This window comes from Cucurbita pepo, chromosome LG18 (assembly GCF_002806865.2).
Source record: "Cucurbita pepo subsp. pepo cultivar mu-cu-16 chromosome LG18, ASM280686v2, whole genome shotgun sequence".
Classification (NCBI taxonomy): domain Eukaryota; kingdom Viridiplantae; phylum Streptophyta; class Magnoliopsida; order Cucurbitales; family Cucurbitaceae; genus Cucurbita; species Cucurbita pepo.
In genome coordinates, this window is record NC_036655.1 from 5,796,679 (window position 1) to 5,822,891 (window position 26,213).

A 26,213-nucleotide genomic window follows, 5' to 3' on the forward strand; every position below is an offset into this window, starting at 1 on the left:
TCAATTATAGTAATAAACATCCTAGGCTAAATTTCAGTTATTAACATGTTAATACCCTTTACAAACTAAATATTGTTTGAATAAGGTCTAAAGCTGTCACATCATAGATATGAATGCTAGCAATCAGCCTTATATTTTTAATATAAATGTCAAGCTGTTCTAACAGAAAACTATATATTATAACATAAATGTCATGTAATTCCAAATAAGAAACCATATATTATAATATAAATATGTTGAATATACTGTAAGCCAGACTTGTTCAAACAGCTATTTACATGTTATATTGATTTAATTTATTTTTTATTTTATTTTTTTCTGATTGAAAAAAACAAAAAACGTTGAATTTTCAATCATTTTTAAGGCCATTATTATTTTCATAAAAACCTCCCATTCTCTTACTTTTTCTTCTCAATTCATCAAAATGAGCCCAAGATTAATGAGCTCAATTGCTTCTCTTTTCCTCCTTGGAGCTCTCCTACAAGTTGTCGCTGCCATCGACCACGACGTCGGAGGTGATTTTGGTTGGAACCTATCTCCAAACACCACCTTCTTTTCAAATTGGGCTCGTAATAAAACTTTCTTCGTCGGGATAGACTTAGTAAGACACAATCAATTATAATTAAGCACTTGAAAAGTCATTTCAAATTGACATTTCTTTTATCGTTTTGTGCAGTGTTTCGATTGAAAGCCAACGAGATCATTGATGGATGCGTCAAGCGAGGAATGTTTTTCGAGAATGATGTTTTTATTACCTTCGACCGTCCTGGTCGTAAATACTTCATCTGTAATGTTGGCAACCACTGCAATTTGGGCATGAAATTTGCCGTCGACGTCTTGCCTAACCCTGGAATGCCGCCCAACGCTGCTTTCAAAATTGGTGCAGTTCCTACCCTGTTCATGATCACCACCATACTGCCCAGTTTCTTGTTCTTCATTTGAGTTATACATCATAGTGATCAACCAGCAAATATTTCAATAATGAGTAATACATTTTCATTTCCATTGGCTTTCCTTCACAAATTGCTTACAAGTTACAAAGATCTATATTACTACTACCATCATTCAGCAACAAAAGGATGTTTGACTAACAGCCAAGTGGGTCTTCTTTTGTATGGACTTCTGATCAAACACCTTTTTACAAAATCTCTTCCAGCACTTGATATCTTACTTGGGATTTCTGGTATCTCCTGGTTGCAGTCCATTAGATAATTATAAGCACTTTCAAAGCTCCATGCTGGTTTTCCAGTCAACATCTCTAGCACCACGCATCCAAGTGCCCAAATGTCAGCAGGCCAGTCTAGATAGCCATCTTTGGCCAACTCTGGCGCTATGTATGATCCTGAACCACTGATTTCCTCGTCGCATAACACTTCAGGAGTGAGCTTCCTAGCTAGCCCAAAACTAGCTAACTTAGCCACCAAACAACCACCTTGATGATCACTTGGTGATAGTAAGATGTTTCTTGGTTTTATGTCACCGTGAATGTAACCAGCATTGCAATGCATGTAACAGAGTCCATGAACAATGTCTCTTGTGTACTGACGAACTATGGGTTCTGGTAATCCATTACGTCCAAATTTGATAATGTGATCACGCAGGCTTGAGCCACGGCAATACTCGAACACGACATTGTAAATCTGTTCGCCTGATTTGTTCATTGTTATTTCATCTCCATAACAACGCACTAGATTAGAGCATGGCCCTAGATTGCGTAGCACTTCCTTCTCGTATTGGAGTGAAGAAGATGACTCCATTAAACAAGATTTGACAAGAAACTCTGGATTTGAGTTGGTGGATGATTTGTTTTTGGCCAAGAAAACAAGGCCAGATCCACTTTTGCGAATGAGGCGATCACCAATCCAGAATGAACCGTGATATTCTTCGATTGCGAAGTTACCAAATCTTCCGTAGTTGTGTTTCACGTTGTTGTTCCAATTGTTGCTCGATTGTGACTTCTTTGCGCACTTCACGATGCCTCTCTTTGTTTTCAAGAACTCGTGCAGGTTAACAATGTTGTGACATTGTTGGTTAACTTGTGAGACAACACAGGACTTCGTCATAGTTTAAATCAAGGATGAAATCTGTACAGATTTAGACGGATATTAGAGATTTGAACGAGTGCAGTCAACAATAAACTATGTAATCGATACGATTCTAGAGGAATTCATCAGAACTATCAACTTAATTATCATCAATTTTGAAATTAAGAACAGCTTTTGAACCAGATGAATACCGTTAATTCTAAGTCTGATTCTAACCGGAAAATTTCACATGCGGTTCAAATTACGAGAAAAAAGAAACACGTCCTAACTCGAATTATGAATGAACAATAGATGAACATGTAGAATTGAACTTCTAACCTGCAGAAAGGATCGACCTCGATTCCCTCCCCGGTGCGACAGAGAGGCGGCGGTGATCACGGAGATTCTAAGAACGCGTGAAATTCGGCGGTGAAACAGAGGAAACTAAAGCGGCTGCGGCTGCGGCAGAGAGAAAAACGGTCCAGCAGAGGTGAAGTTCTCCAGTACTGCAGATGAATTGATCAATGCGTCGGTGAATGAATATATATAGAAAGAATTGGATTCCTTTTCTGTGAAAATTTTCCATTCCTACTCGCTTTCCTTATTTGATCCCGTTTTTTTTTTCGAATTTGAATGCAATATTGTTTTGGAAATTAATATCGCTGTCAGAAACTTCTCTCCTTAAATATTTCCAAAGGATTCTTTTCCTTATTTGCGTAAATTTCTGTGCCTTCGATTAATAGATATTTCCCCGTATAAATGCTACTGATTAATCGACTTGAGGATTAAGTTTGGTATTAATTAAGCAGTTTGATAAAATTATTCAAGGGTTAATTTGTGTTTTTCAAATGAAAATCATATAATTTATGATTTTTTTTTGTTACAAGAATTCGTACGCTCTTGTTCATTGAAGGCATTAAAGTTGAATTCGTAAGTTTATAATTTGGAATTTCCAAGAATCTTTAAGACAGACATTGCTGTAATTGTAACAGCAATCAGACACATCAACGGTGAGCGGGTTGTGTTGGCGCAGTTGTTTGAATCTGAGCGAGTTGAAGCTCAAAAGTCAGCTCCCGCGATCTGCAATATTTTCATTTTCTATTAATCGAAGACCCATTTCGAAGATTCGGCCGAATCCTCCGCCTTCCGGATCTTTCGCATCCGATGTCTCATGGTTGCTAGTTTATCGCCGCCCACAATCAACATTCGATTCTCTTCTCTGATCGTACTTTGACCGGAATGACAAGCCCCCGGTCGTTGGGGCCACCGTCTCTTCCGATTCACTCTCCAACACGGCACTATGACTCCTGGGACTGTATGCTTCCGGGACCTCCCAGTCGCAACAACTTCGGATCCGCCGACATCAGCCCTTCCGGTCTGCTCGCTTTCCCCTCCGGCAGCTCAGTCTCCATTGTCGATTCTCGTTCTATGCAACTCATCACATCAATTCCCATGCCTCCGCCGTCAACTACTACTTCTTCTCTCTCCCCTTTCGTGACCTCTGTACGGTGGACTCCTCTCCCCCTCCGCCGTGACCTCCTCACTACTGAGCCCTCCACTTCGCACCTTCATCTCGCCGCTGCTGATCGTCAAGGCCGCATTGCTCTCCTTGATTTCCGCTTGAAGTCCCCAACTATCTGGTTCGATACTAGCGACTACAAGTTTGGTGTTCAGGATCTGTGCTGGGTGCGGTCTGGACCCGACTCGTACTTTATCGCTGCAATTCACGGCGCCTCGGCTCTCTCCCTCTATAGTGTTACCACTGGTCGATGTGTCTGGAAATATGACGCCTCCCCTGAATATTTGTCTTGCATTCGCTTCGATCCTTTCGATTCGCGCCATTTTTGCGTAATTGGTCTCAAAGGGTTCCTTCTATCGGTTCAAGTTCTTGGCGAGAAAGAAAACGACGTTGTCATTAAGGAGCTACGGATTGGAACCGACTGCACCGAATTGCAGAAGCTAGAAAGGGATGCGGCTGCCGGATCGTCGTCGCCGGCCTCCGCCATATTTCCTCTTTATAATGCGAAATTTTCATTTTCGCCTCAGTGGAGGCACATTCTGTTTGTAACATTTCCAAGGGAGTTGGTGGTGTTTGACTTGCAGTATGAGGCGGCACTTTTTAGCACCTCATTGCCTCGTGGGTGTGGTAAATTCCTTGATGTGTTGCCGGATCCGAACAGTGAGTTGCTCTACTGTCCTCACCTGGATGGAAGGCTCAGTACCTGGCGGCGAAAAGGGTAAGTTCTCTTGGTCGATATCTGCAAGGTTCTATTATGAAGTGGTTGAATAACATTAATGGTTCCTGGGCTGTTCCATGTTTCGTGTAAATGTTATTATTATGTTCAGGTCCGGTTGCCTACCCCTTATCCTTCCTTGTGAATTTGCTAAGTGTATAAACGATTTTTGAAGAATCTTAGATTGCTGTCGAAGATACGTAAATCGTGAGCGTTTATAAGATTGGATGTATAGTTGCGATTGTAATGAGATTGTTTGTTATGTATGAAAAAGTGTACTTAAATGGGAGGTCGGATGAGTTTGGGGACGGGACTGTGGAACGTTGCACGAATGGACTTGTTAAGACTTGTATGTTCTTAAGGATTGAGAAAGCTTTAGGTAAATCCAGACCTGTGGATGTATTTATATCTATTTATCTTCATAAATTTATTGAGGTCTAGTTTGATTTCTGAGTAGCAGAGTACTGGAAAATTCACCCAGTTATACTAAAATTTAAGTGCCTATGCCTATTGTTCTTTCTATCATGAGTATTAATCGGATTTGTTGGTGTATATAACTCTTTTCCGCGAATATTTTGCTTAATTTTTGACTTCGAGGAGACGAACTTATATGTTTATACTTCCAGAGGTGAACAAGTCCACATAATGTCTGCAATGGAGGAGTTGCTGCCTTCAATTGGCACATCTGTTCCATCTCCTTCAGTTCTTGCTGTTGTCATCTGCCAGTCTGATTCCATCCTCCAAAATGTTGGCAAGCTTTGTTCTGATGTACCTCATTCTCCTGATGCACATTCCGAAGCAGCTATTGATACTCCATTTGATTTTTGTGATGAATCCCGTCATGTCTCTTCAACAAACTTGATATCCATCTCTGATGATGGAAAAGTATGGAACTGGCTTGTAACTTCCGAATGCGCTGAAGACACTCAGAAGGATGACGCAGGTGTCAGTACGAGCAAAGTGCCAGCCTCAGACAGCAACACTGACCACACGGGTTCTTCTACAAGTGGTGGTCGTCCACCCTCTGACCTCAGCAAACTGGATTTGTCATTTAAGGTTAGCTTCTGTTTGTTAACGCTCTTCTTAAGAACAACTCAGTTTCTTACCAAAATATTATTCTTTAGTTTTGTTCTTCCATTAGAACTACACGGATGCGTCAAATTTAAGTGTAAAATGTAGCATGTGTTGTTTTATTCCATGAAAGTTCGATTTCGCATAAAGAAAATGGTTTTGGCTGTTGCCTCTTTTTTAATTCAATCAGGAAATTTCTGCCTGCTAACTGTTAAAGCATTGATACAGATCAGTTTAGTTGGTCAGCTTCAGCTTCTTTCTTCTGCAGTAACGATGCTAGCAGTGCCATCTCCATCCTTGGTAGCTACAATAGCTCGTAAGTTCATGACTAAGCTCTGTACATGCAAATATATATTACCCATGTGAGATTTGAGGTGGTTCAATTCGATTGAATGAGCTGGATGTTTTTAGTTTTAAGAACTTAATTAGCCTGGTTTCGTATTTGAGGTGGAGGAAACGATCCTGCTGTTGCCGTACCATTGGTTGCTTTAGGGACTCAAAGTGGAACCATTGATGTTATTGATGTTTCTGCCAATTCTGTTGCATCGTCCTTTTCCGTTCATAATAGTGTCGTTAGAGGCTTGCGGTGGCTAGGGAATTCCAGACTGGTGTCATTTTCTTACAGTCAGGTATATGCTTAAGTATTTTTGTCAATATTTTGAGTTTGAATATATTCATTTTACATTCAATGTGTTTCTGCTCGTATGTTCGAATTATATCACGTACAAATGTACTTAAGTATCGGATTCTCATAATAAAAAAGAGCACTGGATTGGTAGTAACCTTTTTATTATCGTATACCCGTTTGCATTTTTCATTTTATTATGCAATTCAAGACGTAACATGCACTACTCTTGTGGACTCAGGTGAATGAGAAGTCTGGAGGTTTCATTAATCGTCTCGTTGTGACCTGTCTTAGAAGTGGCTTTAATAGAACCTTCCGTGTTTTGCAAAAGCCAGAACGTGCGCCCATCAGAGCTTTAAGGGCTTCTTCATCTGGAAGGTTGACCTTTGTCTCTGATTTTTTCTGTTATTTGTAATATAATGTTTTCTCTTCTACTACTATTTTTTCTTGAATTTTGGGGCAATATACGTTTGCTTCTGTCTGTCGTAGACTTTTCAATGAATATTTTAGATAAGAGTTATGTGGGAGTAGGGATATATTAGAATTAAACTCCTCACATACTGTGATGTCCCACGTTAGTTGGAGAGGAGAACAAACCATTATTTATAAGGGTGGAAAAACCTTCCCCTAGCAGACGCGTTTTAAAGCCTTGAGGGGAAGCCTGAAAGGGTAAGCCCAAAGGACAATATCTACTAGCGGTGGGCCTGGGTTGTTACAAATAGTATCAAAGCCAGACACCGGACGATGTGCTAGCCTTCTTGCTGTTCCCCGAAGGGGGGTAGACGCCAGTAAGAACGCTAGGCCCCAAAGGGGGGTGGATTTGGTGGGGGTCCCACATCGAATTGGAGAAAAGAACGAGTGTCAGTGAGGACGCTGGGCCCCGAAGGGGGTGGATTGTGATGTCCCACATTGGTTGGGGAGGAGAACAAAACACCCTTTACAAGGGAGTGGAAACCTTCCCCTAGCAGACGCATTTTAAAGCCTTGAGGGGAAGCCAAAAGAGGACAATATCTGCTAGCGATGGATCTGGGTCGTTACAAATACCCTGATGTTGTTGCATAAAATTTATGCAACGTTACTTGCAGCTTTATTCTAGTACTAATCTTCTTTCCTTTGTTCTTGGTTAATTCTAGGTATCTTCTTATCCTGTTTCGAGACGCTCCGGTTGAAGTTTGGGCAATGACAAAGACTCCTATCATGGTAAATTAAATTCACAAACACCATCCATTTTCATTTATGCTTCATAATTTTTACTAATTATAACGATCTCACATTTTGATGTTGAGGGAAGAATATACTTTTCTTTTCAGTTGCTTAGCTTTCTAATTATCCTTAACTTTTTATTCAAGCAATTGGATAGTTTTTTATAATCTTATTTGCCATTAGTGTGGAGAGATGACTTATCTTCCCTGATTTGTGGATTCTTTTTTTAGAAAAAACAAATATTCAGCAATATCAAAGCCTTCATTTCTTATACCAGAAGTTTAGTGTTTCTTAATGACCTGGAAACATGACCCGCGTCATCTTCAGTCTCGAAACTTTTTGTCGCGCTTGCTGTTGATTTTGCATGGATTATCTAGATTACATTTTGCAACTTATCACTGCTTCCATTTTCAAAAGAATTAATTGCAATAGCCAATAGGATTATTCTGGTTACTTTGTGTAAAAGGAATGTTCTGGTTAACAGAAATTTTTATTATCTCCATGTAGCTTAGATCGTTAGCTCTTCCATTTACAGTTTTGGAATGGACACTTCCAACAGTTCCGCGGCCTGTTAAAGAGCGTACTACCATGACACCGGATACTGTATCTTCATCAACGAAGGCATCATTATCTGATTCTAGTAAGCTTGTTATCTACATTATAATTTGCAACTTTTCATTGCTTCATCATCAAAAGAATGATTACTTTGCTTCGTCACCAACTATTACACATATTCAGGCTTTTGGTTGGCTTAACTTACGTTAGTTATGTTATAGTTCGCCTTATGCTTGCTCTAAGTGAAACTCTTTTCCATATCAGAGGCACCAGAAGGCAATCAGGATGAAACTTCTGAAAGCTTTGCGTTTGCACTGGTAAATGGTGCACTTGGAGTGTTTGAGGTTAATGGGCGAAGAATTCGGGACTTCAGGTACAGTTCCTTCTCAATACCATCGAGTACACTATAAATCTTGGTCGACAAAAGTACTTGGACTTCATATATTTCACCACGTATATAATACTGGGCAAATTTCTAATCCGAACACTAAAATTGTGTTGTGCGAGAATTATAAGAAACAATTTTATTGATGTATGAAATTTACAAAAGGGATGGATAGACGGTGGTTACTAAAGCCTTTTCCAATTAGAATAAAGGGAAGTGTAACTATATGAAACAAAGAGACTAGACAAAGCAATGTTAAAGTCCAATGATTCAAGGTAAGTGATATGGTAATCCTAGCCAATTGGATCTACAAACCCTCTCAATATGATTTCATCCCAAACGATTGTAACCCTTGGGAATTCGATCCAACAACCTTGTTGAAGAATAAAACGTCTAAATATCCGAGAACTCCAAAACAATAAGGAATCACCTCAAGGGAAAGTAAGATTCGGATTACTTTGTTGATCGAATGTCTCAAAGTAAGAACACTTGTTTAACATTTGAATCAATCCACAAGCAAGATTGATCAAATCAAGCTTGAATGATGATTATAAGCATGCAGCCTAAACTATATAAAATTGTAAAGAAACTTAGTCTTTGGCTAAAAGAAAGCATAAATGTTCTTTTTTCTACCTTTTCCAAGTCTACTTTACAAAGACAACACATGACTTTATATAGCCTCAAAATGGAATTCTTGACCTCCACGTGGCATTTCAAGGGTTATGACCATAATTATCCAGTATGTAAATGTGACCTTAAAGAAAATAAAAAGTCTTAAAATACATAAATGAATACCATAACTCTAGATCTTCGTCCACCCAAAATTTGTAACATCCAAGAATAATTGAAACTTGATTCTTCTTTAATGTGGCATTAATTCCAACTTGAGTTTATTTTGTGGTGATTTGAACAACATTTTTTCACCTCTTTCTTGAAGTTCATATTGCATGATTGAGATGTCTTGGTTCATATCATCAATAAAGGATCTCAAAACAAAGAAAAACATTTTTCATTTGTCTGAATAACTAAACTTGATCAAAGTGAAGAATTGAAATAAATTTTGTTGGAGGTGGGTAAAAATTAGAGGTAGTTATCCAACTTGAGTTATAGGAATAAGAACTATTTTTCTTTTTTCCAAAATGAACAAGAAAGCATAAGTTAATCCGTAGACTAAAAGAAATTATAAGAAAATGACCATACTCTAATTAATTTACTAATCTATGCGTCTATTGGACATTCATTTGGATTGGATTCAAATAAAAATATGAGCTGTTGTGGTAAAATGATGATTTGAATGGATACAAGGTGCCATACTAGGATTTCATTTCCTAATAGCATGACCATAGACCAAAATTAACTAACACGCAATGTTGCTATTGGTCCTCTCATACATTTTCATACGAATTGAGCTTATGCTAATTAAATTAAAGTATCCTGCTCTTTTGGTACAATAACATAGAGATTAACATACACTGTTACGCCCCCTAAATTTCAAATCTGCAGATTGATTAGAAATGAGTGTTTTTGTCTTTTTGTTTTTTTTCTTTCTAAAAATCAAGGGTTTGGATGAGAATTAAGATTGTTTATTCAATTTTACCTATAGTCAAATATTAATAACTGATATGGAGTTTTCTGATAAAATTCCTTGCCGTTTGTAGAATGTTTATCATGAACTGTGAGGTCTGAATCATAAAAGTTATGTTCTTAATTCTTATTGAATGAAATTCTTTGCCATCCAAATGAGAAAAATCTCATGAAGATTTTTCCTTACATGTCTGTAGACCCAAATGGCCTTCATCTTCCTTTGTTTCATCTGATGGATTAATTACAGCCATGGCCTACCGCTTGCCACATGTGGTACGTGTCACTCCGAATTTAATAAAATAAAATTATGATTTTTGGTCGCCTCAGCTGGATGGCTTGATCACTCTGATTTGGACATTTTTCAGGTCATGGGTGATAGATCAGGTAACATTCGCTGGTGGGATGTAACAACCGGGCATTCTTCTTCTTTTAACACCCACAGAGAAGGAATCAGGCGAATCAAATTTTCCCCTGTAGTTCCTGGAGACCACAGCAGAGGACGTATAGCTGTTCTATTTTATGATAATACATTTTCCGTATTTGATCTTGTAAGTTTTTTTTATTTATTTTTAAATTTCTATTTGATTTTGTAAATATAAATCTAAACAATTTACATTTTCCGTATATTTCTGGTTCTATTGCACTTCATGTTTTCTTATATTATTTATGAGCTTTTTAATATTGGGCCTTGAACATATAGTTTGTTACCTTTGCTGCGTTTGTCAATCTGTAGATTAATATTAGGCCCTTTAACATTCAAAGAGTGCTGATTCTTTTGAGTATTAGGGGCGTGTGATTGCATGCATGTTTTCTCCCAGAGCATGTTATACCATGGATAATTTGAAGGGATTTTCTGTTATTGATTATAAATCCATGTATACGTTTCGGTGGCAGGATTCACAGGATCCCTTGGCTAATTCCATTTTACAACATCAATCTCAAGGGACCCTTGTCTCGGAACTTGATTGGTTGCCTCTACGAACGGATAGAAAAGATCCTCTAGTTTTGTGTATTGCTGGAGCTGATAGTAGCTTTCGCCTTGTTGAGATCATAGTGTAAGTACTGGAGTTCCTTTTGAATCTTAGGGATTTAGTTTTTAAATTATTTAATTTATTGTTGTTGGTATTTTCTGTACAGGATTTAGTTTTAAAATATTGTTGCTACTTGCATCAATGCCTTGTGAATTATTGAGATTAAAAGTTACAAGAACATATATATTTGAATTGGTATGCATTTGTAAGTTTTTTTTTTTTCCCCTTCTTTCTCCCTTCTATCTTCTTATGGAAAATTCATGTGCTTGATCAGAACATCATGGTTTATAATTAACAAGGAAACAATACGAGCACGAGTAAAGAACTACTCGAGTGTGTTGGAGTTGACTGTAAAATGAAAACAAGTGTACTGGTCCTAAATCACGTTGTTATTGTACCGTCATGCTACTTGGGTTCTTATTCCATATGCACTCTGTGGGCTTCTTTTTTAGACAATAGTCACTGTATTCTTCTGATGCACAGTATATAGAACAGTGCAAATAGAAAAGCTCAATCAATCTACAAGGAACAAAACATCGACTTAAGTAAAGGACACAATAGGTGTCTGGTATATGAAACTCNTTTTTTTTTTTGTTTAATAATCTTTTAAAGGTGTGTGGTTTAAATGCTATCTACGATTACGCTTATGTAACCCTTATTTTATGCAGTAATGGAAAAAAGCATGGCTATGGACCCAAGACGGTCAAGGAAAGATTTCGGCCGGTGCCTATATGTTCGCCAATGTTACTTCCTACTCCACATGCATTGGTAAATATATTTCATCTGCTCTCCTCATCACATGCATCTTATTCCTATTCCTAATCTCTTGTTATAGGAAAATTGAAACTTATTTCCATTTTTGGTTCAGTCAATTATTTTTCGTTGCATTTTAAGCAGGCTCTAGTTTTTGCAATATGTGAAGCATTTGTAGAAAATAGAGATGTAGATGGAAATGTACATTTGAAGCGTTTATAGAGAATAGAGATGCAGATTAAAGTGTACAAATCAAAGAGCCAACATTAAATGCAGATTTTGGAGTATGGGATCAGACATATGTTTTTTGAATGAAACTCATGTTAATTTTATTCTCGACAGGCATTGCGGATGATCTTGCAGTTAGGTGTAAAGCCCTCCTGGTTAAATACGAGACCTCAACTCGTGTCTGGAGTTTCAGCAGCTGGTGGTGACCTTCGGAGTCATATGATGGACCTACCCCCTGTTGGTGATTCTGTGGTGCCAGAAATGCTTCTTAAGGTGCTTGAACCTTACCGTGTAGAAGGTTATATTCTGTCCCATATGCTGTTCTCATGACCAATGGCTATGAAAACTCTCTAGTCTCTTCTTTCTACACAGATGATGATCTTCATTATTCTAACCTATTCTCAATGTTTCACGGCTGAAGGTTGCATACTTGATGATGCGAGGGCAAAATTATATTCGAAGTTAGTACGTAAAGGCTCTGCTTTGAGGTTTGCCTTCGCTGCTGCAATTTTTGGTGAATGGTCTGAAGCCCTTTTTTGGCTACAGTTGCCCAATGCTCTAAGTCATCTGATGAATATGTTAGCCAATAAGTCTCCCCAGAGAGGCCGATCCTCTGCTTCTAATGTGGATCTTGATGAAGTTTCAATGCTGAATAGGATAAGCTCAAAGGGAAAATCAATGCCAAGAACTGGGAAGAAAGAATCATTTGTAAATCTCTTGCTCGTTTGCTAGACTTCTTAATTAGCAAATTAAAAACCATCTATGTGATGTCCCATATTTGTTGGGGGAGGAGAACAAAACACCATTTATAAGGGTGTGGAAACCTTCTCCTAACAGATGCTTTTTAAAGCCTTGAGGGGAAGCCTGTAAGGGAAAGCCCAAAGAGGACAATATGTGCTAGCGGTGGCCTGGGTCGTTACAATCTATCACTCTTACTCATTTATTTTGATGCTTATTGGAGTTTTATGTAATCTTTCACAAGATTTTCACTTATTTCATTATGGCTAATGATGTGGCTTTTATTATTGCAGGGTCAAGGCCATCTTATGGCAATGGCTTTCAAAGAAGAAGATTTGTGGGAAAGTGCAAGTGAACGCATAACTTGGCATGAAAAATTGGATGGGGAAGAGGATATTCAAAACCGTGTACATGAGTAAGTTTAGCTTAACTCCGTCCTGTTCATCTGCACTTTATAGTGTTTTGTATTTTCGTGGGCGTAAAAACTTACATGACTGCAAAAATGGCTTCTGCTGATCCTATGTTTATTACGTGAATGCATGTGTTGCTATTAGGCAACAGCTTGGTTGTAAAGGAAAATGCTATTCTCTTAAAGGAGCATATTTGAAAATTCAAATTACCACTCATTTTGGTTTCAGCCTCTGGAGCTCTTTCATTGCAATTGAGTTGTCCTGTTCAATGTTCTCACGCTTTTGTTCCTTCTAAAGAATTCAGTCTGCATTACCTTTGTCTATCTAACTGGTTTTATCATTAGGCTTGTGTCTGTTGGAAACTTAGAAGCTGCTGTTAGTATACTGCTTTCAACCTCTCCAGAGAGCTCTTACTTCTATGCAAATGCTTTACGTGCCGTTGCACTTTCTTCAGCAGTGTCAAGATCACTTCTAGAACTAGCTGTCAAGGTATGTTTGGTTGAATAGATTCAATTTGGATGTTGAAGAACTTGTCATGATCAGATGCACCCTTCTGCTGTTAGGTTGTTGCAGCCAACATGGTGAGAAGTGACCGGTCATTGTCTGGAACTCATCTTCTCTGCGCTGTTGGAAGATATCAAGAAGCTTGTTCTCAGGTGTCCAAATATCAAGATGTCTTCTCTTTTCATTTATTTTTAGGTTTTATTGAATTTATACTTTCTAAGGCATAGGATCAATTGATTCACGTTCATATCGGTTCAACCTATAGTCGAGCTTAATCACATATAGTTACTTTACACTTAACAGGTTGTTCTTTTCTGGTGCTGTGATATCAAGAAGATCTTTCATCTTCCCCCTTATAATACCTCCCATATTTTCCAGTTAGAAAAGTAACATTAAGAAGTTTCATCTATGAAAGACCGAGTGCAAGAATTGAGGATGATGAGCAGTCAAACCCAAGAGCTAAGGGATTTTAGGTGTCACAGCTCAAGCCCACCTGAGCAGATATTGTCCTCTTTGAACTTTCCTCTCAAAAAGTTTAAAACGCGTATGCTAGGGAGAGGTTTCCACACCCCTATAAAGATTGTTTTGTTCTCCTCCCCAACCGATGTGGGATCTCACAATCCATCTCCTTTCGGGGCCCAGCGTCCTCGCTTGCACTCATTCCTCTCTCCAATCGATGTGGATCTCACTACTATTCATCCCCATTCGGGGCCTAGCATCTTTGTTGACACACCGCCTGGTGTCCACCCCCTTCGAGGCTCCGATGTGGGATCTCACAATCCACCCCTCTTTCGGGTCCCAGCTACCCGACACTCGTTCCCTTCTCCAATTGATGTGGGACCTCCCAATACACCCCCCTTCAGGACCGAGCGTCTTTGCTGACACACTGTCCGGTGTCTGGCTCTGATACCATTTGTAACGCCCCAAGCACACTGCTAGCAGATATTGTCCCCTTTAGACTTTCCCTTTTGAGCTTCCCCTCAAGATTTTTAAAACGCATCTGCTAAAGAGAGGTTTTCTCACTATTGTAATATTCTTCATCATACAGAATAGAAGAATGTCTGCCTTCTTCACAATTGATTCTCTCTTAATGTGGATTTTTTTTTAGTGAACATAATAGATGCCTGGACATTATTTCTTCAAATATATTTTCTATCATGGTCATTCTGTTAATTTTTTGTTTTCTTTTGGGCTGGATTGTTCTAATGCCATTCTCACACAGCTTCAAGATGCTGGATGCTGGACGGATGCTGCGACTTTAGCTGCCACACATTTGAAAGGATCTGACTATTCGAGGTACTTAGCGTTAAAAAGATTTTCGTATTATTTTCTGTTGTTTTTATTAGATGTCTTAAATGATAAATGAACACAATTTTACTCAAACATTGTTGCTTTTTATGGAACATTTCAAAATTATCGTACCATTATTCATGTGGATTTCTCGGATTGGCTATTTTTATATGTTCTTCAGGGTGCTACTAAGGTGGGCCAATCACGTCTTCCATAGCGAACATAACATCTGGAGGTACCACCATTTTCTTCTCCGTTTACTTGTATACAAGTTTTCCTGCAACATGGTATGCTGAAATCGTCCCTTTACAGGGCGCTGATATTGTATGTCACAGCTGGTGCACTACAAGAGGCACTAGCAGCACTTCGCGACTCGCAACAACCCGATACTGCAGCCATGTTCATAGTGGCTTGTCGAGAAATACATACAGAGTTTATCTCAAATTTCGAAAACTCAGATGATGAGTCGGATTCTCATGGTTCGAAGAAAGAACTCGTTGTTAAGTTGCCCGGGTTGGACCCTGCAAATGATGATGTTATTGCAGTTGGTGAATACTATGGACAATACCAGAGAAAACTTGTGCACCTCTGCATGGATTCCCTGCCTTATTCTGATTAAAGAGCGTGAGATTTACTTCTCTCCGTGTCTGATTTGATTGATTATTTAACTCTCCAGGGATTTTGCATTTTAATGAGTATACATCCCTGAACTGAAACCACATGGATTCATACGCTGAAATAACTGAGAATAGAAACGGCTTCCTTGGATCAGAGGTTAGCTGCAGAGAGCAAATCTTGTTAAAGCATAGATCTCTCCAGAGAAAAAGGATTTGATTGTGGCTGTATGATCTAGAAATCTTTATAGAGTTTATTCACATTTTTCCTTACTTGTATATAGCAGCTTTTGGATAACATGAACGATTCATGGGATTGAATGGGCATGAATTGGACAATACCGGACAGGGTTTTGTATTTGTTTTGCAGAAATGTAGGAGGATTATAGAATAATGATTTCAATTAATTGTTTTTATAATAAAGTATTACACAAGTGAGTACGATAATTTACGACTATAATACCGGTAGGAGGATTTGAACATTTGACCTTGTGGTTAAGGTTCACACACTCCAACCAACTGAGCTATTCCAGCATATTTTATTGAAATAATTTTTTGTGTAAACTAAAATTATAAAAAATAAATAAATGCATACTAAATATTATTAATAAATTTACAATTGTTACCTAATTATGTTGACAAAAACATAGACAACTATAACACGCTAGAAGGAGGGGTTGAACCTCCGACCTTATGGTTAACAGCCACACGCTCTAACCAACTGAGCTATTCCAGCATGTTTTATTATGATAAATTTTTTTGATAAACTAAAATTATAAAAAATAAATGCATACTAATAAATTTGTTGACAAAAACATAGACAACTATAACGCGCTAGAAGGAGGGGTTGAACCTCCGACCTTGTGGTTAACAGCCACACGCTCTAACCAACTGAGATATTCCAGCTTATATATGAACTGCTCCACAAGATTATACATCTTCTTTGAAGCATTAGCATAAGAAATAAGATGAGGAATAATTCTCCATCTCTATCTCACAAAAAACTTCTGATAAACAAGGAAGAAGTACAGGCCATTTTCATTCTATCGCTATCTCTGCCAAACTAATGCAAAATTCAGTATACTAAACAATGGATCATCTACCATATTATCACTCGCTCTGGCTAACACTTTCAAACATTTCTGTTAGCAATTTGTGTCTTAACCTATCCATTCTGGTACCTTTGCAAAATAAAGAGCCTGCAGGGCTAGCTAGATATTCACACACTCTAGCAGAGCGGAATTGTACCGAAAATAAGCTAGACAATATTAGAAATGGACGAACTACTGATCGAGGCCTCTATGGTTGCCTATTCAGCCCTGGGATGCTGTTTGCAGAGGTTCTTACACAGCCTCCAGGAAGAAGGAATCTGAACTTGTCTGCATTCTCTATCAAGTATGCAGGAAGGTGAACGGCCGATGAAGATCGCGGTATAGAGCCCATCTTCTTAATCAGCTCCTGGAAGGTGTACTCTTCGGGAAGCATGTCGAAGAGATCATCTCCCTGGCAGATGAGTTTCTGTATCCTGGCGTAATTCAAGAAGTCCCGCCGCCTTACACGGTCTGCATGACTATAAGCTGTCATCTTGAATGCAAAGTCTTGAATATTCCTAAAGCAAAAGCTACAATGCCATCCTGCATCAGAGAATATAAGATTGGTTTGGCGGGAATGCCTATAGTGAGTATATGAGCCATAGATATGAACCGAGGCTCGCCAACTGCTGTAGTCCACCGGGAACTCGAAAGAATACATGTAGTTCCTCATTTCAAGATGGACTATTGAAGGCACCTCATCACACCATTGCAGTAGTTTCACAGTATGCGGGCTCGGTATCTCATCAGTATCCGACATGATCAAAAGATCACCATTTGAAATCCCTGCACGACGAAGTAATCTATTCATAGCTACGCGTTGCTGGGATTCAAGGTCAAATGGGTTTCTATGCGACCCAGGAGATGCAACTTTTCCAGAAAACACATCATGGACAGTCTTGTTCTCCGCAAAGGAAAATCTAGCCCTATTTGCATCAAATACTAATGGCTTGCGTATGCCTGTAAAAGTGGTATGTGACTCCAGGATTACAAACTTCCAGACATACGGGTAAAGCTCCCGCCATCTAATTTCAAGCAAATCTAGCTCATTGCTGAAGATAATGGCATCAAAAACACGGCGAGGTTCAGATCGCAAAGACCAGCCATGGAGGCGACAAAGATGTTCCATAGACACATTTTCGGCATAATAGTGTGGTAGACGCACAAAAGGGCGTGGAGGATTATCCCAAAGTGGGCGGAAGAAGTAAGAAATTTTTTGGCCATAATTGAAAATGGTAATAACACTGATCGGAACAAGAATAAGAAGCATAAAAAGAAGATATTTCGGACGTATTCGTCTCGAATTGACCCGTAGAGATCTTATAGCCATCTTTTAAAGGAGAATAGTATGGGAAGGAAGCTACTGACTTATTGTTTTAGGTAAAAGATGACAGAGCAGTCATGGTCTCACCATTGTTGGTTACCTGAGAAAATTGACCACCACATTACAAATGATAGCAAACAACTTCAGCTAGGAAGAGGATAAATCCAGGATGAAAAACAAGAAAATAAAAGATGGAGGTAGCAAAATCTAATATTCACCAAATCAAATATGAATTCCACAAATAGACGACCCTCTTAAAAAACAAATCAGCACTTTTCTTTTCAAAACTTCCATGAAAAGGAATATTATCAAGCAATGAACAACGAATTTCTTAGTCAAAAACAGTAAAAACAAAATAATAAGACTGGATTCAAGGATTGAAAGAAGAACTTCATATTATATTTGTCAAGTTGAAGCCAGAATTTCCTTATGATAATGACTTACAAACCAACGAAAAAGAAATTAAAAGAGTCCATAATCGACCCAGTTAGACAAAGTTTGAACATGATCTTCTTACGTTAGTTGAAAACATCAACGATCTGGATTTCACATCAATAGACCCTTTTGTAGACACATCCCCAAACATAAATTTAGTTGCCAATATCATTCTCATTTCGATTTTATATTTTGTTAAGATAGCAACGTTCTTCGCTTCTGTGAACTTCTCCCAACCTCAGCTACACTAGACCCCACTGATCTAACTAAAAATTAAAAAGAAAATCGTTTTAATCCAAATCTCTTAAGAGATTCAAAACCCTCCATGATCTTAAATCAAAAGTTTCATCCTAACTTGTAAGATACAACACTAATGAAAAAGACGCCCTAGGTTCATAACATTGAGGTCCAGCTGAGATCACGAGCCCAAAGGAAAATACCTTGAGCAAGGATTGCCCTTCTTTTCGATAAGCGAAGTCCAATAATCGCGAGGAAATGACTACGCGTGAGTAATTCTCAATCAAATTTAATCAAACTCGAATATGAATCAACGAAATCAGAACCACAGCAGTCCAAACACCATAATAATATCCACAGAGGAATCAAATTCGACACTCAAAAAAACCAGAAAACTTCCAACGCTATGAATCGATCAATTTACCTGGATGAGGTTGCACAATAACTGCAATTAAATGGGCCGTCGATCCATCCCTGCCGATGCCGGAGAGAGAAGAGGGGGAAGAATATAGGAATTTGCGTTCACAGTGATGCAAAAAAGGGTCCGGAAACTGAAAGGTAAGCAAATGGGGATCGGGATTTGGAGAAGAAGAAGTAGAAATAAAAGAGAAAGGAAGGGAAGCTAGTGGCAAGCAGTCGAGTGCCGGAATTGAAAGCAATCGGCGGGACGGCGTGGGATTGATCCCTTTCTCGTCTGTAGTTGTAGCGCCGAAACAATGGGAGTGTAACAGCCAAAATGAGCTTCCCCACCCCTCCCGCTGGAGGGTAATAACCTCCGGGCGTTGACTCTACGAACTCCACCTGCCCTTGCGTGAGCTCCCTATGATTTAGCCTTAAATCCTTTAATCCCCTAAATTTCCTAACGCTTTTTTTCTTTTTTAATTAACCTTAATTCTTACATTATCCACTAACTCATATCTTAATTAATTCATTAATTTTCTAATGTTTATGGTAACTTTAAAAATGCATATTTAATTTTTTTTTTTTTTAAGTTAAATTACAAATTTAGTGTTTATTCAGTTTATGAACCTTCAAAATTATAAATTTAATTTTTTAATTTTTTAATTTTTTAATTTTTTTAAACTCAAAAATCTATTAAACATGATTTTAATTTATATTGGATGTATCAATTATTTTTTAAAAAATAGAAAATTTAAAAATCAATTAAAGACATTAGTTTAACATTTTCTTATTATGATGTATGGGCTACAATGATAAATGGCCCATTCCCTTTATTTGGGTCATGACAAGCGGCCCAACTTCCGATATGGGCCCAATTCCACAGGATGAGTTTTTGTTCTCTCGTTCGGCCCACTGGGAGAAAATTAATAAAAATACAAAAACGTAAATTTTAAATTTTAGATAATTTTATCCAATTAAAGAACCTACTTTTTATTTGTTGTGTTATTAATTTTCATTGATTCATATATTTAAATTCCCGTAACATATTTTTCTCCAAAAAAAAAAATCTATTTAATTAGACAGCATCTGGTTCTCTGACCGCCGGTGTCGGTAACCCCTAATCAGCCGCCGTTCTTTTCCAGTTTGATCCGTTGGACGGTTTGGATGAAATCTCTGTCATAATCAGAACCCACTCAGATTTGTATGCCACCTTCTTTTAAACTAATATATAAATATTATTATTTTTGTGAGTCTTTGGCTTTACCTCCAAGTTACGTCCTCAGCAAGCAACCAATCACCGTCGGTATCCTGGTAGGTGAGGTTGTAGCCGTCGGAATCCGGCTTATCTGTTTCCAAACAACCCAAAAATCAGTACACAGTAACCCGGATTCACTATTCTTAATTGGGATAACAACACCAGCTCACCAAACATGTTCATCAAAGTAGCTCTAAGCGCATCCAAACAATGGTGTTGCCGTACATCAACCTTCCTACCAATTCCCACTCCCTCCATCTTCACCTTCACGTACCGGGAATTATTCGGATTCAATTCCCTGTAAACCCCGCCGTCGTTCTCCGTCGCCGGACGCCTGATCGCTACGGCCCTTCCGATGCGTTTCTGTACGAAAAGTGTCTTCCTCCTCTTTTTAAGCGGCGGCCATCCGACAAGCTCAATTTCCTGTTCCTCCGGATTGTTTCTGTTAAATCAAGGAAATTAACAAATTCAGCTGCGGAATTCGAAATTAAAGAGAGAAAAATGGGTAGGAGTAGCGTACGGATGATTGGAGGAGGCGGAATTTGGGTCGTTAGGGTCGTCATCGTCATTATTGGGATGGTCATTCCAGAGAAGCAGAGGAAGTGTTCGACGAAATGCCGAAGAGGGGTCGATATCGAGAGGGCGCTTTTTGCGGCTGATTGAGTCGAAATCGAAGCAAGGGAGAGCGCGGTGATGGGTGTTTAGGTCGAAGGGTTTAGTGGGATTGGTGGGGAACAGAGCAAGACTCAGCTGAAGCTCCATAGCCATAGATGGGATTGAAGAGATGTCGGAGAGGAAGAAGGGGGGCGGGGGATTAAAAGGAGCGGATCAAGGGCGTGCGGGAGTGGGACAAGAATGTGGATGGGGACAAAGTGTTGGATAGAGAGGCGAAAATGGTCTGAGATGTCCGTATCAATGCTCTGCCTTTGCCCGACCCAGCTGCCCTGCTGTTCCTTTATTCTCACCCACATTGTTTTCTGAACCTCCAACACTTGCCCTCTTCTTTTTACCATTAAATAATAACAATAATAATTTAAAAATAAAGAAATTACGTGTATTATAATTTTTATATCATTACCTTCCATGTTTATCTAATCCTCGATTATGGTTGCTAATCCGTACTTAGCACCGGAATTAATCACCATCATATGATAATTAACATCACAAATTTGTATTATAGCACGTGACATAATATTAATATTGTTTGAGACAAGATTATGTAAACATTAACTAATGGAGACAATATGTGTGGTTATGATTAACAAATGTTTCTTTATTCCATCTCCATTATAAGATACTGTTTACAAGGGAAGTGGGACAGTGCATTTAGGGGATATGTTCTCTTGTCTATGCTCGAGAGGACATGACAATGTGATTACTATGTTCCTTTTTTTCAATCACAATTTTTCGAGTCATATTCCTTTATACATCATTTTGCATGTTTTGAACTATGCACTACGAAACAATTTAAAAGGCTAACCTATTTGAGAGTCTCGAGACGGCTCCTTGGAGTTTGAATAAGATCAACATGCAAGACGATGTACGAAAGTTGACACGTTTCTAATGCAAAAGTCTATGTATATAGTGATAACTTATGGGGTTGATTCAATAATAATTGATTTCGAACACTATCTGTAATAAAAATTAAATTATTAATTTAACTTCTTATTTTATTTTAATATGATCCTATGTAGAAGGCAGAAAATCGACATCTAAAATTAAATTAAAGGAGAAAGAACCGTAATAGAATTCTCCATTGAAAATAATTAATGAAAATTTAATAAAGTTCATTAAAAATTAGGCTATACAACACACGTGGAAGTGACGCACCAAGTGGCCGTTGCCCCGTCACGTGTCACAAAACACGTGACGCAGCACAATCAAAGAAGGTACACGTCGGAAATGGAGTTTGCGTTTTAGTCGAAGATGAGGACAGTTTGATTGGTCCACGTCCGGAGTTGATTGGGGCAAAGCCCACGTGTATTTGTGGTCCAGCCCATTTGAACAGAACAAGTGAGCTGGACTCCATAGATATTGGGCCTAGAAGCTTCACTGAGGTATCCAGCCCGTGAATGCAGTTCCATTCAGACCGTTTGTCTTGGGCCGGCCCATTTGAGGTTCGATCAGCCTTCTCAATTTCGGCCCATTTGACATGTACAAAATCTTTAACCTAAAATATTACAATTTATCTTGTATGTACTTAATGAATTTAAATAAAAATAATTATATATATATATATATATATTTTTTATACAGTTATTTGATTTTCTTATCCTATCAATCATTAGGGTGTATGATTTTTACGAGCCAAACACGCTTAATTTTAAAGTTCATACGATTCAACCATCAAAATAGAAAGGTGTCTTATTAATATAAACAGTAACAATTTTTTACGTATTTCTCAATAATACTTATTGTTAGACGAACACAACTCTCTGCAATGGTATGACATTGTCTACTTTGAGCATAAACTCTCATGGTTTCGCTTTGGACTTTCCCAAAAGACCTCATACAAATGAAGAATGTATTCTTTATTTATAAACCCATGATCATTCCCTAAATTAGCCNTGGTCTGTTAAAAAAAAAAACAAACAAAAACTCTCGTATTCTTACTCGAGCAAAGTATGAAGCTTTTTAATCCAAAGGTGGATGGGATAGGAGTGTCNTGAGGAAGCTTGACTTCTTTTTCTGTTTGAGTCCTCTGTTCAACATTCGAGGATTTACCAATCTGCGCGACTAAGTTTAGGGCATGACTCTGATACCATGTTAGAAATCAAGACTCTCCACAATGGTATGATATTGTCCACTTCGAGCATAAGCTCTCGTGACTTTGCTTTAGACTTTCCCAAAAGGCCTCATACCAATGAAGAGTGTATTATTTGTTTATAAACTCATGATCATTTTCTAAATTAGCCGACGTGGGACTTTCATCATCCAACACTTATAAATCTTTCATATCTCTCTCGTTCAGTCTCATGTATCCCTTCTCAGCTCAAGCGTTATAATTGAAACTCGAGAAGACGAAGAAAATATTAAAATTAAAAAAAAAATTAAAAAATAATGATGTGGCATATAGTATAGGGAGAGGAAAATTGAGCATCCCCATAACGTAATGAATAAAGTAAAGTAAGGGGGAAAAAAGGGTTTAGAATAGAATGTGTGTGTTGAGTGTTGGGAGAATTCAAAAAGCCTGCGGATGTGCTTGTGTGAGTGCTCGTGTGGGGGAACAAATGGTCTCTTTCTTGTCTCCTTTTCATGCAAATTCCCTTCATTTATTTATTTATTTATTTATATATTTGTGTGCTTTTTCTTGCCCTAATTATTAATCTTCTATTCAAAACCCTCATACTTGTTCAACCAAGTTCATGTCTTTTTCTTACCATTCTTTTTCCCCTACCTTCATTCCTTCATATCTTTTAAAAAGACAAGATTTTGGCATATGGGTATACAAGATCTCGAAGATTAAAGATCTGTTTCTACTCGAAAAAACAACATTTTATACTTACGATGACAATGAGTTGACTTACCTTGTGATTTAGTCACTGAACTATGTTTAAATTGGTGAGTTGGTCAATGGGTGGTGACCCTTTTCGGCCTTTGTTTCATGCAATAATTTCGTCTTCTAACCCACACATAAAGAAGAAGAAAAAAGACCCATTAATTTGAAAGACCTAGGATCTGATGAGGAAGAATGGGGGAAAAATATTGGTTTAAGGCGTGAGGGAATCTGGTTGGGGTAGGTGGCACGCCAACTTATTGCCTCAAATCTAGAGAGAGAAGGCTTTAAATAACTTTTATTTGGCTTTGAAAAGACCAAAATCTTAGTGAAGAGGAAGAAGAAGAAGAAGAAAAAAGATGTCAAGTTTTAATAATAAAGAGAGAGAGAGAGAGAAAGAGCAAAGTTCAATGAAGGTGTTCCCTAATGGAGGCTCAAGGCAAGGCTGCTTTCCCGGCGGTGTCTGCGGTTAAGGTTGAAGAAGGGCTTGAGTTATGCCTCGTTCTTTGTGTGTGTTTGTGAGTGTGCGGGCCTTCCATGTCTCTCTATCTATCTAACATTACTACTCTTCCTTCTTTTTCGACATCATATGAACGTGTATCGTGTAATCTCTCGTGCTCAAGATTTGAATTCGGATTCCATGCCTCATTGCTTGGCTTTCCTCTCTATCTCTTGTTGCATGATTACGTTACCTACTCGTCCCTTTTATGAGTAAAAACTACCATCCCCACGAATCAATAAGGATCACTTCTATGATTAAGCCACTCGAGAAGAAATTGCACGTTTTGGTATAGATAGTAAAGTCAATTCTTTGAAGATTTTCTCAAGTACCCATCTTTAGGATCACTCTTATTAAAACGTAGTCTTGGTTCACTCACTTACCCTTCCTTTACTCATATGTCATACTCTATGAGATCCCATATCGATTGAAGAGACGAACAAGTGACAACGAGGACGCTGGGCCCTGAAAGGAGGTGGATTATGAGATCCCACGTTCTTTATAAAGGTATGGAAACCTCTTACTAACCGATGGATTTTAAAAACTTTGAACGGAAGCCCAAAAGGGAAAACCCAGAAGGGAAAGAGCCCAGAAGGGAAAATCCATAAGGGAAAACTAAAAAAAAGACTATATCTGCTAGTAATGGGCTTGAATTGTTACATATTTGTTCTCTCGAGATCATCGATCATTCAAATTCAAATTCTCATATCTCTATCGTAATTGCTCGAAAAAAACCCTAAAAAATGAAACCGTGACGCTTAGATATTAATCATTCACAAGCCCTTAATATAGGTAGCATAATGTAAGATATATGATGGAAGGGTAAGGGTAATAAGCCAAGTATGTTATTCTTAATGAAATGGAAGAAGCACTTATGAAAAAGTGGGTATTAAAATAATATTAGTCCTAGAAAGAGAGGCACAATGAAAAGGGTTTTTTGGTTGAGGATTTTAAAGGGCTTTTTGGTGGAAGAATATTTTCAGATGCATGCGCAGAAGAGAGAAGAAAGTATGGTTTTAATTGAGTACAAACCAAGCATGACCAAAACAAAAGAAAACCCTTCAAATCATTTCCCTCACCTTCTTCATCAACCCCTTCTCCTTCCCCATCCCCCAATGCCCTTAAAACCCTACAAAAACCCCATTATATACCATCCCATTCCCTCTTACTTCTCTTCATTACTCCCTTTTTTCGTGCCCTTTTCGGCCCCGATGCTACCAAACAGAGCGACGATGGTCGAGGACACCGACCGTGTCAAGAAAATGACGCGTCCAATCGCTTTGAGTATCCTACCTCCTCCTACTCCATTTGACATACCCAAAAGTTGTTCATTTTGTTGTCCTTTTGGTGCCTCAAAATGGGTCCAATTTTCTGCTAGTGTTTCACTCAATAATTCTTTCTTCTTTTTGGTTGGTAAGTGGACACCTTTTTATACCCAAAAAGAGATTTTGCTTTCAAACTTCTCTCCTTCCCCTCCTTTCTTGTGTGTATATATATAGATAGATATCATATAGATGTGTGAGAAGTATGAAGCGGAGATAAATCGATAAGAAAATCCGAAAGCGATGTTGGTGAGGTTCAATCTGAAGACGAATTTCACAAAAACCGTGAAATACGATCTCTGATTGAGCCGCGCCAATATCACTTTTGTAGCTCTCTTTGTGTGTTTAGGGTTTCTGTGTAATTTTGTAACCCTGTTTTTTTTTTTTCTTTTGTTTATCGAAAATGCATGTCTTAACTAGTTGAACTATGCTTAGATTGGTTTATTTTTCGACTATCACCTATTTCTTTCTTGCCTTAGGCCAATGAATCATCGTCATCAACGAGACATGATTCAGATTCATTTGAAACGGATCGTATGAGACGGTTAATGATCGGATTTTTATTTTATCACCGACCTGAAATTCAGGTATATGAATGATTTGCTACTATATTTAATTGTGCTATCTCTACACATGTGCATGCATGAATATATGATTGAATTGATGCATTATAATATTTGAATGAAATAAAAAAAAAATGATTTAAATTGATTTATAATTTCTACATATAAATTTAAAATACAAACCTCTACACTTAAATTAAAATATTTCATAAATATTCATTTTGAATGGATCATAAGGGTTAAATTACTGTTTAATAAATATCTTAATATTTAAATTTATTTAATAACTTTCTAAATTTTTAAATTTGTATTTAATCGATTTTTAATTTCTTTTTCTTTT

The 26,213-nt window shown here is 38.0% G+C and overlaps 3 protein-coding genes, 2 non-coding genes and 1 pseudogene across 6 annotated transcripts; 2 read left to right on the plus strand and 4 right to left on the minus strand.

The window, feature by feature from the left end:
- The first annotated feature begins 424 nt into the window (after positions 1-424).
- LOC111780543 lies at positions 425-942 on the plus strand (annotated as a pseudogene).
- Positions 943-973: 31 nt separating this feature from the next.
- Positions 974-2,520, minus strand: LOC111780403 (mitogen-activated protein kinase kinase kinase 17-like). Its single transcript, XM_023660786.1, has 2 exons — positions 2,364-2,520; positions 974-2,084 (listed from the first exon to the last, which is right to left on the minus strand). Exon 2 carries the CDS (start codon positions 2,061-2,063, stop codon positions 1,062-1,064), a length of 1,002 nt encoding a protein of 333 aa, XP_023516554.1. The 5' UTR covers positions 2,064-2,084; positions 2,364-2,520; the 3' UTR covers positions 974-1,061.
- A 743-nt stretch (positions 2,521-3,263) lies between these two features.
- Positions 3,264-15,607, plus strand: LOC111780089 (WD repeat-containing protein 11-like). Its single transcript, XM_023660366.1, has 20 exons — positions 3,264-4,261; positions 4,885-5,314; positions 5,558-5,645; positions 5,777-5,958; positions 6,196-6,332; positions 7,088-7,154; positions 7,665-7,797; positions 7,977-8,085; positions 9,879-9,954; positions 10,047-10,229; positions 10,576-10,736; positions 11,381-11,480; positions 11,808-11,991; positions 12,115-12,401; positions 12,725-12,846; positions 13,186-13,330; positions 13,405-13,497; positions 14,568-14,641; positions 14,817-14,870; positions 14,948-15,607. Exons 1-20 carry the CDS (start codon positions 3,264-3,266, stop codon positions 15,252-15,254), a joined length of 3,930 nt encoding a protein of 1,309 aa, XP_023516134.1. The 3' UTR covers positions 15,255-15,607.
- Positions 15,608-15,911: 304 nt separating this feature from the next.
- On the minus strand, positions 15,912-15,985 carry TRNAN-GUU. The gene has a single exon. It is a non-coding gene; the product is annotated as a tRNA-Asn (tRNA).
- A 96-nt stretch (positions 15,986-16,081) lies between these two features.
- On the minus strand, positions 16,082-16,155 carry TRNAN-GUU. Its single transcript has one exon. It is a non-coding gene; the product is annotated as a tRNA-Asn (tRNA).
- An 84-nt stretch (positions 16,156-16,239) lies between these two features.
- LOC111779818 (beta-1,4-mannosyl-glycoprotein 4-beta-N-acetylglucosaminyltransferase-like) lies at positions 16,240-20,945 on the minus strand. Of its 2 annotated transcripts, XM_023659981.1 has the most exons (5): positions 20,514-20,945; positions 20,164-20,435; positions 20,003-20,084; positions 19,870-19,911; positions 16,240-17,575 (listed from the first exon to the last, which is right to left on the minus strand). In XM_023659981.1, the coding sequence occupies exons 1-5, from the start codon at positions 20,759-20,761 to the stop codon at positions 16,549-16,551; spliced, it is 1,671 nt and encodes a 556-aa protein (XP_023515749.1). In that variant the 5' UTR covers positions 20,762-20,945; the 3' UTR covers positions 16,240-16,548. The 2 variants fall into 2 exon arrangements, with proteins under 2 accessions (XP_023515749.1, XP_023515748.1); XM_023659980.1 differs by lacking the exons at positions 19,870-19,911; positions 20,003-20,084; positions 20,164-20,435; positions 20,514-20,945 and adding an exon at positions 18,761-19,168 and having other exon boundaries at positions 16,240-17,764.
- Between the last annotated feature and the right edge of the window lie 5,268 nt (positions 20,946-26,213).

Bases quoted from the DNA above. Each gene is read 5' to 3' on its own strand.
- LOC111780403 (XM_023660786.1), bottom strand. From the start codon at position 2,063: ATGACGAAGTCCTGTGTTGTCTCACAAGTTAACCAACAATGTCACAAC.
- LOC111779818 (XM_023659981.1), bottom strand. From the start codon at position 20,761: ATGGCTATGGAGCTTCAGCTGAGTCTTGCTCTGTTCCCCACCAATCCC. The intron at 20,436-20,513 runs GTACGCTACTCC...TTGATTTAACAG, and splicing joins TCCGCCTCCTCCAATCATCC to AAACAATCCGGAGGAACAGG. The intron at 20,085-20,163 runs GTGAGCTGGTGT...GTTTGGAAACAG, and splicing joins TACTTTGATGAACATGTTTG to ATAAGCCGGATTCCGACGGC.
- LOC111780089 (XM_023660366.1), top strand. From the start codon at position 3,264: ATGACAAGCCCCCGGTCGTTGGGGCCACCGTCTCTTCCGATTCACTCT. The intron at 5,959-6,195 runs GTATATGCTTAA...TTGTGGACTCAG, and splicing joins TGTCATTTTCTTACAGTCAG to GTGAATGAGAAGTCTGGAGG. The intron at 13,331-13,404 runs GTATGTTTGGTT...TTCTGCTGTTAG, and splicing joins TTCTAGAACTAGCTGTCAAG to GTTGTTGCAGCCAACATGGT.